This window comes from Falco peregrinus, chromosome 7 (assembly GCF_023634155.1).
Source record: "Falco peregrinus isolate bFalPer1 chromosome 7, bFalPer1.pri, whole genome shotgun sequence".
Lineage (NCBI taxonomy): Eukaryota > Metazoa > Chordata > Aves > Falconiformes > Falconidae > Falco > Falco peregrinus.
Genome location: NC_073727.1, coordinates 3095189 through 3105153, shown reverse-complemented (window position 1 = coordinate 3105153; position 9965 = coordinate 3095189). Strand labels below are relative to the sequence as shown.

Here is a 9965-nt window from a genome sequence, read left to right as displayed (position 1 = left end):
TCCTGCCTCGCCACTTCCTTTGGCTGCCAGCTCAGCTTTGCCAAGATGTTTCTCATGCCATTCTGTGAGCTGGATCCTCGAATAACTTTCCAAAATGAAGAGGTATTGGGCGGGGTGTGTGTGTGGGGGGTGTATAATAATTAGCCAGGATCATTTAGCAGACCCAGCAGCATGACGCCCCGTGGGGGGGACGCATTAGCGCAGCCGAGGGGGTGTCACACCGTGCTGTGTGGAGCAACGCGAGCGGGTGGGATGGGGATGGGGGGAGGTGGCAGTGCCACCCAGGGAGCCCACCATGGGCTGCCACGGGGAGGGACGCAGGCTTGCGCCCTCCTGCCTTGTCCCCTCTTACGGCCAAAGCTCTAGCGATGGCAAGGCATGTTATATGGATGGGCATTATAATGCACATACTGCCGCGGGGGGCTGGGCATTAATATATTCTATTGTAACGGCACCAAAGCTCTGGATCCTGGTACCATCTCCGAAGGATGCGCTGCTTCTCCTGGGGGTCACCTCCCCCCCGGAGAACTGGGAGCCCCCACAGCATTTCCCTCGGTCGCCTTGCTAGCACTCCGCAGGCTTCCTCCCATGTTCCTACTTCTGCTCCCAAAAAGAAACTTTAGAGCACTTAGAACCCGAACCCCCCAAACCCAAACGCCCCTTTGGGATTCAGCCCCGTCGCCTCCAGCCATCGGTGGGGAAGGGGCTTCAGGTGGCACCGTGGCCACAGAGGGGCCAAGCGGCCACCGTGGTGAGGGTGGAGGTGGCCCAGCAGTCTTGGGGGCCAGGTGCCACACCTGGGTGGCACCCGGCTCCGCCACAGGGGCCTGGCAGAGAAACCGAACCCCAGGCTCAGCCCTGGGCACTGTTCAAAAGGAGGCCGGCGGCCCCGCCGCGCACGGAGCCCGTCCCCGGGCAGGAGGTGTCCTGGCACAGCCGCGGCCACAACCGGGGCAGCACTAACGGGCACGGCACGGCTCGGTGCTCCAGAGCGGCCGGCGTGGTGCTGTGGCCTGGCCCAGCCCAGCACGGTGCTGCGCAGCGGGCAGCCGAACCAAGCTGGGCTGAGCTGGGGTGAGCAGGGCCGGGTCAGGCTGAGCCCGACTGAGCCGAGCTGGGCCAGACCCCGCTGAGCTGGGCCAAGCCAAGCTGGGCCGAAGCAAGGTGGGCCAAGCTGAGCTGGGACAGGCTGAAGTGAGGTGGGCTGAGCTGGACCAAGCCAGGCCAAGCTGAAGCAAGGCAGGCTGAGCCAAGCTGGACCAGGTTGAAGCAAAGCAGACTGAGCCAGACCGAGCTGAGCCAGGCCTGGCTGAAGCAAGGTGGGCCGAGCCAAGCCGGACCAAGCTGAAGCAAGCCAGGCTGGGCCGAGCCGAAGCAAGGTGGGCTGAGCTGAGCCGAGCCAGGCTAGGCTGAGCCAAAGTGAGGCAGACCAGAGTAAGCCAAGGTGAGCCAGGCCGGGCTGAGCCAAAGCAAGCTGAGCTGAAGCAAGGTAGGCTGAGCCAAGCCAGGCCAGGCCGGGCCAAGCCAGACCAAGCTGAAGCAGGCCAGGCTGAGCCAGGCTGAGCTGAAGCAAGTTGGGCTGAACTGGGCCGGGCCGACCCGAATCGAGGTGAGTCAAGCCAAACCGGGCCACGCCAAAGTGAGGTGGGCAAAGCTGAGCCAAGCAAGGCCAGGCCGGGCCGAGCTGAAGCCAGTGAGCTGCGCTGAAGCAGGGTAGACTGGAGCCGAAGTGAGGTGGGCCGAGATGAAGCAAGGCGGGCCGGGCCGGGCCGAGCCGAAGCAAGGCAGGCTGGAACCGAAGTGAGGTGGGCCGAGCCGAGCAAAGCAAGGCGGGCCGGGCCGGGCCGGGCCGAGCCGAGCGGCGGCGGGCGGGGCGCGGGGGCTGCGGCGCGGGGGGCGGTGCCGGCGGGCGGGGGCGAGCGCGGCGGCGGCCGCACCCCGGGCGCTGCGCCGCGGGGGCTCGGTGGGCCGGGCCGGGGCGGGACGCGCCGCCGCGGGGGAGGCGCCAGCGGCGGGCGCGTCTCCTCCTTCCTCGCTGCCGCCGCTCCCTCCCTCCCGCCCTCCCTCCCGCCCGGCTCCGGCGCTGCCCTGCCCGCTCCCGGCGGCCGCGGCCGCTCGGCAGCGCCGCCGCTTCCTGCCGGGGCTCCCCCCCCCGCCTCCCTGCCCCGCTCCGCCGCCACCCGCGGCGCCTCGCCATGGCGTGAGCGCGGCCATGGGGCTGGCCCGGCGCCGCCGCCTGCCCCCGGGCGCTGCGCCGCTCCCCCGGGCCCGGACCCCGCGCCGCCGCCGCCGCCGCCGCGCCCCGCCGCGCCCCCGCGGCGCGCTGCCCGCCGCCTCCCCTCCTCCTCCTCCGCCCCCGGCCGCCGCTGCCCGCCGCCCAGCGCGGCCGTAGCCCCCCCCCTCCCCTCCCACCCCCTGCCCCCCCCCGCCGCCGCCCGCGCTCCCGCGCCGTCGGGCCCGGCGCGGCCGCCAGCCGCGGCCTCCCCCGCCATGTGAAGCCCGGGAAGATGCGGAGGCGCAGCCCGGCCGCCCGCGGCGAGGGATGAGCCTAGACGGGGAGAAGATGACCGAGGAAGCCTTCCCTGATGAGTGAGCGGGGCCGGGGGCGGCGGGCGGGCGGGCGGGGAGGGGGACGGGCGCGCGTCCCCCGCTTTGTTGCTCCGGTGGGAGCCGGTGCGGACCCCTCGCCCCCCCCCCCCGGCTCGCGGGCGGGCGGAGGGACGCGGACACGCGCGTACGTGTGCGCGCTGCCCGCCCGCGCATCCGCCATTTCGCGCTCCCCCCCGGGCCGCGCTCATTTGCATACCGCCTTTTCATTCATAAAAACCCCCGGGAGGCGCGGGGACCTGCGGGGGGGGCACCCCGCACCAGCCCCCCCCCGCCGCCTCCCCGCGCCCCGGCTGGGGGGAGTCGGGGCGGTTGGAGGGGGTGTGGGGTGCCGTGGGGGAGGCGATGCGGTGGTGCGCCTTAATTCCCCCGCCCCGCACTCCCGGGGCTGGGTGAGGGGCGGGGGGGGGGGGTGGTCGGGAAGCGGAGGGGGGGGGATGTCGCGGATCCCCGCCCCGGTTTTGTGAATAGGAGGGCGGCCCGCGCCGTCACATGACGCCGCATTCATAAACCCGGTCACCGGCGGCCTCCCCATTCACCGCCCCCCCCCCCCCCCCCGCGTTCCGCCTGTGTCCTCGGGGGGCAGCCGCCCCCCCCCCCCCCCCCCCCCCGGCCACCCCAGCGCTCCCACACCCTCCCCACACATATCCCCCCAAGCCGCACCGAGCCTTGGAAAAGGCCTGATACTTTTTAAATTATTTTTTTCCCCTTCTAAATTTTGTTCCCCAAAATAAAACTTCAATCTGTCACAGCAAAATTACAGAACCTTTTGCAAGGTGTGCTGGCCCAGCTGCTGCTCCTGGCTACCTCCTCCTGCCTTCTGACAGTGTGTCGTGTCCCCCGTCCCCTCCCCCCCCCCCCCCCCCAAAAAAAAAATATAGCTGACTCGCGTGCAGGACTGGTTTTGTGCCAAGCGCCATAGGATGTACCGCGCGGTAAAATGACTGCTCTCAGGGCTTATAAAGCGGCGTCGGAATTGTGCAATTTTTCGGCTCGGTTTGAGAGGCCAAAAAAAATAATTGGCGGAATGCGCGGTGCGTACACCGTCGTAACATTGGACTTATTTTAAGGCGATTTGCTGGGGAGATGTGAGCGGTGAAGGAAATGGCTCCTGCCTGCGACGCGTGCGTTGGGAGGGATTGGTAAATTGGCACCTCTTAATGAAGAGACTATAAATATGTGTGTATATGTAGCTTCTGAAATTGTGGTTATTTTGAAGTTGGTACGGTTCTTCCAAAAACATGAAAGAAGTTGAGTTTCTCTCTCATGGATTGCCATGACCTAGCAGGCTGGAAAAAGTGGCCAACTCGTTTCCAATAAAAACCCGCCGGTTCTGGGTTGGGTTTCGTTGGTTTAGTTTCTCAAATTGGACAAGAGGAGGTGAGGTGGGTCCCTGTCTGGGCTCCGAGAGCGCCGTGGTGAGCCCAGCCTGGTTCGGTGGGTGAAAGCTGATGCTCACCAGCCGTCGTCTTGCAGGAGATGTTGCTCCCAATGCATTTTCCTGCAGGGCTCGGTGCGGAGGTGAGTGTCAGTGTAAATCAGCGAGTGCTTGGCTCCGATCGTTGGGGTTTTTTTCCCCTTAATTGTAGCTGCAGTTTGGTTTGGAGTAAATTCTTCTTCCACGTGCCATCACGCTGCCATGCCGAGGGATGCTTTGGCTAAATGGGTTTTGTGCGCCTCCTGCCTGAGCCGGGGAGGGCGGCTCTCAGGTTGTGCCGCCTCTCCTGAGGTCACCAGTTAACCCAGCAATGTTGTGCTTTGGTCACTGGGAGCTGGGGAGCGCTGGTGGCCACGGGGAGCTGGTACCCAACCCGCTTCCCAGGTTGGTGTTAGCTCTTGGCATCTGGGTGTGTTGGCTGTCAGGGTAGGATGATGTCCTGCGGTCCTTACCCCAGTGCGCGTCCCTGCAGCCGTCTGGGCAGTTGCAGGCTGGGCTTGTCGCAGTTGAGTCCGGGCCTTCGCTGCGCAGGGCCCGGGGAGGTGTTTTAGGTAAGCGATGGTTTCCTCTGTAAGCTCTCAGCTTCCAACCTTGCATTGATTGATAGCGTCGCTGAAGCCGGTGACTCATGGGTTGTTTTTCATTTCAGTGGTGGGTGAAGTGATTTGATTTTTTTCCTTTTTTTCTCCTTCTTCAATATATATGGTGTTAAAAGAAATAAGGACAGGCTCGCCTGATAAGTTTTCTCAAGCTGTCAGAACAATGGTAGTATAGCATGCTATTTGCCCTAGATATCTGGCTTTAATTTGCATAGCTATTCTCGTTTCACTGAGTGCACTGTGAGCAAATGTTAACAGCCAGATTACAAAAAAAACGGACCACTGTCAGGATGCACGTTAAAATAACCCTCCTCAAGGAAATTATGAGGATCTTCCCCCTCCCTGTTTTGGGTGTTTGGGGCTTTTGTTAATTTTTTTTTTAAATTAATTCCTTGAGAACAGCTCAATAAGATTTTTTGAGTTTTAAAACAATTTATAAAACCAAGGAGGGGAGGAAAATAGGGCTTAGGATGCTGGAAACTCATTGGTCCCTTCCTGACTGCACCATTTCAGATCGATACTTAGAGGTCAATTTGTCATTGCAAACCGAGCGCCTCTTTCTGCATCTCAGCCTTTATTTCCCCCATCCCCATCCCTGCTGTGCTGCGCCTTCGCACGTTGCAGGGCAGGGGCAAAGCGGGGACGCCCAGTAAGAAATGGGAGGCACGAAGCTACAGCGCAGAGCGTGAGCGATGGGAGAGCGTCTGGCAGCGCCCGGAGAGGGGCAGCGCCTGGGTGGGCTGCCGCCGTCATCTCACTTGGAAGTAGGAGGATGGAGCCGAACGCTGAGAGAAAATTGGGTTATGCCCGGAGGCTGCCGCCTGCTCGTTCCGCCGCACGGTTCCAAGAAAGTCACAGGAAGTAATTAAATGGAAAAGGTCAGAGAACGAGGAAGTGTTGGTCCGAAGCCTTTCGCTGCTGGGGATGAAGCGCGATGCCCTGCCCGAGCCAGACAGCGGCTGCATCCCCCAAGTGTCCCCCAAGCATCCCCGCCGCTCACACTGCGCTGATTCCAGCGAGCCCGCAGCGCGCCTGCCTGGTGTCTGCCAGTGGGACCGGTCCCTGGAGGTTTATAATGAGCTGGGTTAAGTGGGATATGTCTGGGGCTGTGTAGGGGGTTGCTGTGGTGTTGTATGGGACAGCAAAATGTGGCGTGGAATCGAGCGGATGCTTTTTTTTCCCCAGTCCAGGGAAAGAAAATTAAACTTGATTCACTCCCGCTCATCCTTTCACCAGTCCCAAAAATCTCATGTCCCTCTGTCACTGAGCAGCGACCAGCGATGCTTGCTCTGGATACCAACTCTGTCAATATTACAGTTTGCCCTTTATGCTGAAAAAAAAACCAATTATTTTTTCTTCATTTTCACCATGCTTTTGCCCAATACCAATGATTTTTCTGTAAGTGTCATAAGCGGTTCATTCCACTAGATTATTTTTTTTTTCTGCTGCGAGCTTAAGCTGGGGAGGAAGGCATGGGACACGCCATGTGTCATGACATTATTGCTCCCAACTAGGACAGGAAATGAAGGATTGCCAAAATATAACTCTATTTCTTGGCCTGAAAACATGCCTGTTTAAAATACAACATGTAACTAGCCGCTTTGTTTGGTTACTGGGAGAAGTTGCTGTTTATAAGGGAATAATAGCTCTGTTGGATGAAGGAGGGGTGATGGGGAAAGGGATTGACTGACCCTTTCTGCTTCTGTCTTGGAAAGGAGCTGAAGGTGGAAGGTGTACAGACAGGGCATTTGGGTGGGCGACTGGAAGGGAGACCTGTGGGAAGAGGGTTGCCACAAGTGGGAGAGAGCCAGACTTGCATTTCCTGGCACGTTAGTCCATGCTGTGGCCGCTGGCAGCCCTCGGATAACCCTGATCCTGCAATGAAGAGGAGAAACCTGAACAAACCCCACTTCATGCCAGAAAGCAAGGGGTTTTTTTTGGTGAGGTTCCCCTCAGCAAGAAGCATGGTGGGACGGCGGCGGTGGGATGGTGCCCGCGCATGGGGCAGATGCCGCACCAGCAACAGGATCATCTTCGACCTGTTTTTTAAAGCCTTTTTTTTTTTCATCTTGCTGGGGTGCACCCTGGAGCGTGGGTTAAAAGGTAGGCTTTATCTGCCTGTTTAATTAAATCCCGAGGCTGCAAACAAAAGTACACTGTGCGGCAGGGCTGGCTCTTAATGTGGACTCAGTTTTCTGGATTTCAACCACAGAATTGTTTCCTCTTGGCCACCAAACTGCAGGGAGATGATGGCAATTGTCCTTGCTCTTCTGGACCTGGGCTGGAAAGTAGGAGCTGAGGAATGAGACACAACTTAGCTATTGGTTTCAATCCCTCTTTTTGCTTTCTTACACTTTCTGGCATGCTCAAGTAATCGATACATTCAATTTCCTTCCTTCCAGCAGAATAAGAATAAATGATCCTCCAGAGATACTAAACCTGGGAGAGATATGCTTGGGAAGCTTGAGTGCTGAAAGGGTGCGGGCAATCAGCCACATCCCGACCCAGGTGATGTCGTGTGTCGATCCAGCCCATTGAATGGCAACGCCCTGGTTCTGCAGAAGTTGAGATCTTGTGGCTCGCTGGCAAAGGTGCACCTCTTGCTTTCTCTGCTGTTAAGAGCAGCTTCGGCTGTAGGAGCTGCTCCCTACAACAAATTCATTCAAAAATAGGTTTTGTTTTGCTTTTTTCTTCCCACCCACCTCCCTTTTTTTTTAATGGTAGAAGTTAATCATTCTTGCCAGAGATCTGCAGGAGTAGAGAGGTCACAGGGATCAGTGAAACGAAAAGAACAGCCCTGGAGACGGTGTTTTTGATATATGCCCTCTTGGCTAAGTGGAGCATTTGATTTTTGGAAGACTTACGCTTCTGAAGCAGTGCAGAAATTTAAGCAGAAATAATAATAAAAAAAAAGGTCGGTTGACTAAAAAAGGCACAAATAGACTGTGGAGTTGACTGACAGCAGATGCGGGCTGCAGCGGGCCCTGTTTCTGTGAACTACCAAAAGCAAGTGAGAAGCTGTTGTCACGTAGATCCTGGCGCTGGTAAGGGAGGTCTTCTCCAAGCCTGCCAGCGAGCAGGGACTGCAGCATCGCCCAGTGCCTTGCTCACACTGACCCTCCCCACCTTGCCCGTGGGTGAACGCAGCTGATGGGTTTTAATGCTCTTTTTTTTTTTGGTGGTGTTTTGGGTTTTTTTTGTTGGGTGTGAGGGTTTTTTGTTCTTGCCCATTCGTTTTCTGGCGAGATTCTGTGAGTTTTCTTTTCCTTCCTTCCCTTTTCCTTACCCACATCCACCCCCTTTCCTTGTCAGATTTCCTTTAATCATTTATTTTTCTGGTGCTTGCTCAGTACTGAAAACCTGGCCTTCTGAAGTGGCAGAGAAATGCAGCGGGGCTGCACCGGCCGCTGCCTGGATGCCTTCCGTTTGCGCCTAACCCCCACCTTTGGGTTTGCATCGGCATTTCGGAACAAAGGTTGGGTTTGCCCGCACAGTTTCTCATGTTTTGTTCCCTCGTGTGGCAAGGGTGGCTGTCTGCTGGTCCCCTCTGCTTGGTAAGTCAAGGCTGCTGGCTTGCAGAAATAGAACCAGGGCGAGGGGACAGCCCTGGTAATGCAGCAAGACTAGCAAAGCCGTGCCCAAATACTTCACTTCTGCCCGCTGGCACAGTCATTTTGGAGTTTTTTATTATATTGGTGCGACTGTTGGTGTTGGTACCGGCAGACACCGTAGTGATGCTACTCACCTCTTTTCCTACTCCAGCCTGATGTCAAACAAATGTTGGCTGGGCAGAGGAAGGTCATCTGCTTTAAGTCTGGGCAGATGTCTTTGCACTGTCTCATCGCTGTCCCTCAAGCAGAAGTCGCTGCTGGTTCCTCCCTCCCCTGCCCCGTCCCTGCAGCATCCAGGGAAGCGGGCTTGCCCCGCTGCCTGCCAGCCGGCTCTGTGCCACAGGAGCCGCAGCTTTGCCTGCGGCTGAGCTTGGGAGCCGCTCTGCGCGGAGCCGGCGAGGGGCTCTTCCCTTCTGCTGCATTTCTGCACTTTCCTGCCCACTTTCTCTGTTTCGCTTCTTGTTTTACGCTCTTTCATTTCCTTTCCCCTGCACTCTTCAGTGTGGGGGTTTTTTGCCTCTTGCTTATTTTCTTTCTATTCCTTCACATGTCGCTCTCGTCTGTAAGCAGGACTGCGAGCCGAGCCCCGTGGGCAGTGTTTTCTCCCTGGTGGCAGGGGAAGGTGGTCTCCCGTCATGTGCACCTGAGGTGGCAGCTGGAGCTTCGTGCGGTAGAAGTGGATGCTTCACCTTAAAAGTAAGCTGCGTTTTGTCAGAAGCAGCACTACAAAGCATGCTTCTGGGGCTGTTGAAGACCTTTCTGCCAACAGCCGGCAGGTCCTACCTGTCTGTTGCAGTAGGTCTAAGGAAGTTTTAACCTATATTATTATTGGTTTTGGTCTCTGGTCTGCTTGTTCTTAGGCTCTTAGAGTAACCTTCTTCTTTGACTTGCTTTGCTTGCAGCTCACACTTCAAGGACTATGTTTTGGGGTTTTAACATTACTTCCCCCCCCCTCCCCTTTGTTCTCAACTCCTACATGTGCTGTAGTCGGAGGAGAGATTTTGAGTCTTATCAGCTGAGCACGATAGCTGATGGCTGTTCCAGCTAGGAAGGAAACTTCTTTCTGGCAGGCGTGGGGAGGAAAGGTTACAGGGCTTTCTAACAAAAACCCCTTGATTTCCCTATCCATTGTGGTTTCAAAAGTGAGATTGTGGAGTTGCCCATCTCCACAAAGCGCTTGGACCTTGACAGTGATTCCTAGCAAGTAGAAAAGCATTTTTGGTCTAAAGGCTATCGTGTGGAGCTCGTTCCTGGCTAGCTAGTGCTTTTTGTCCAAGATGCTACAGAAACAAGGCGAAATGCACATCAAAGAGAGCATTGTCAGTGAGCTACTTAAACAATTAAATGGATTTTTTTGTTTGCACGTGTATTAAATGGTCTTTCAAAAGTAACGTTAGGACTCGTTACCTGTGTACGTCTCTTCCTCTTGGAACAAAAGTGTGTGTCTCTTGCTGGCAACGACCACTTCCCCCCTTTTTTGTAAGAGGAAAGTTGAGTTGGTCGCCGTTACACTTCTGCTGTTGCTTGTTGCGAGACTCGCATCGATGGCGCTGGGAGATGTGTTGTAAAACCTGATAGTGTCTTTTGATCTAGTGTATGGGAAACATGTCTCTCAGCTTGTAAGGACCTGTGCTGCCGTGCAAGGACAGGAGCGTGTTCTGCACATGCACTCGAGTCCTGAGGAGGTCTGGAAACGCTTAGATCTGATTT

At 57.2% G+C, this 9965-nt stretch overlaps 1 protein-coding gene across 2 annotated transcripts in view; it reads left to right on the top strand.

Moving 5' to 3' along the window:
* Positions 1 to 2412: 2412 nt before the first annotated feature.
* SPRED2 (sprouty related EVH1 domain containing 2) overlaps positions 2413 to 9965 on the top strand; it is a 65671-nt gene continuing 58118 nt past the window's right edge. The window contains exon 1 of one of the 2 annotated variants that reach the window (XM_055810535.1): positions 2413 to 2589. In XM_055810535.1, coding sequence (XP_055666510.1) covers positions 2543 to 2589 — 47 coding nt within the window. In that variant the 5' untranslated portion in view covers positions 2413 to 2542. Of the gene's footprint in view, positions 2590 to 7012; positions 7236 to 9965 lie in introns of those variants that run through there. The other variant, XM_055810537.1, reaches the window with a different exon arrangement.